The following is a 1,041-nucleotide window of genomic DNA, read 5'->3' on the forward strand; positions in this document are numbered from 1 at the left end:
TATATATATATATATACAAGGTATTCTAAAAATAAAGATAAATCTTTCACACAGGGGTAGAATGAACTAAACTGAGAAAAAAGTCCTTTACCATTTTGCAATTGCTAAAAATTGTCAAAAATTGATCTTCAATAATTTCTTACTCAAATACTATCAATTTTATAAAATACTATCAATTTTATAAAATCTGCAAGAGAAAAGAAAATTGTTTATTTTTTTCTCACAGAGCTCTAAGAATTTTTTTTATTAATTTTTCGGCAATTTTTAGCAATTAATATCTTGTTAATTATTACGAAAATTCTAAAACAGATAGAGGACTTTTCTTTTCAATTTAGTCTTTTCTATCTCTGTGCAAAAGATTTATCGTTACTTTTAGAATACTCTGTATATACATAAATTAAGACAACACGAAATATAGAAAGATAATTCCTTTTTTTTTTAATTTCTTCTATTATACATAAAACAGTAATGCAGGCTATTTTTCTTTTAAGAAACATAATTCCTTTTAAGGACACAAACATCGTTTCTTCTTGACATTTATTGAATAACAAAGATAGAACAACATTTGTACGACCTCATATAGTAATCGACTCTCATATAGTAATCGACTCTCATATAGTACAGAACTTGCAGCAATATTGCTATAATAATGCTGCAATATTGCTGCAACATGTAATATTAGCATTGTTGCTGCAAAGCACTTTTATGCTGTAGGAGCTGTGTTTCCTAACAGGAAAGCAACTTTGAGTTCAATTTGGCCTTATTGTTAGTTAATAAATATATTGTTAGACGTCGATTTTCTTTTTTGCGATCAGCATTTGCTTGTAAACTGAAGGACTTCTATACTTACCGTTGATCCCTAAGCTCGCACTAATAGAAGGAAGACGAATGTCCAAATGTGATCCTTTGTTATTAATTATCTAAAATTTTAATAAGATCAAAACACGATTGAAGAATAAAATTATAGGAAAAAGGCTTTATATTTAAAAAAAATGATTAATATTATAAACATTATTACATATTAAAATTATTTTTAAAATA

At 26.1% G+C, this 1,041-nt stretch overlaps 1 protein-coding gene across 1 annotated transcript in view; it reads right to left on the reverse strand.

The window, feature by feature from the left end:
- Positions 1–1,041, reverse strand: part of LOC108686132 (popeye domain-containing protein 3-like) — a 4,280-nt gene that overhangs the window by 1,076 nt on the left and 2,163 nt on the right. Inside the window, exon 6 of the mRNA XM_018191240.1 lies at positions 851–920. Coding sequence (XP_018046729.1) covers positions 851–920 — 70 coding nt within the window. The remainder of the gene's footprint in view (positions 1–850; positions 921–1,041) is intronic.

Source organism: Atta colombica, unplaced genomic scaffold, assembly GCF_001594045.1.
Source record: "Atta colombica isolate Treedump-2 unplaced genomic scaffold, Acol1.0 scaffold164, whole genome shotgun sequence".
Taxonomy (NCBI): Eukaryota; Metazoa; Arthropoda; class Insecta; order Hymenoptera; family Formicidae; genus Atta; species Atta colombica.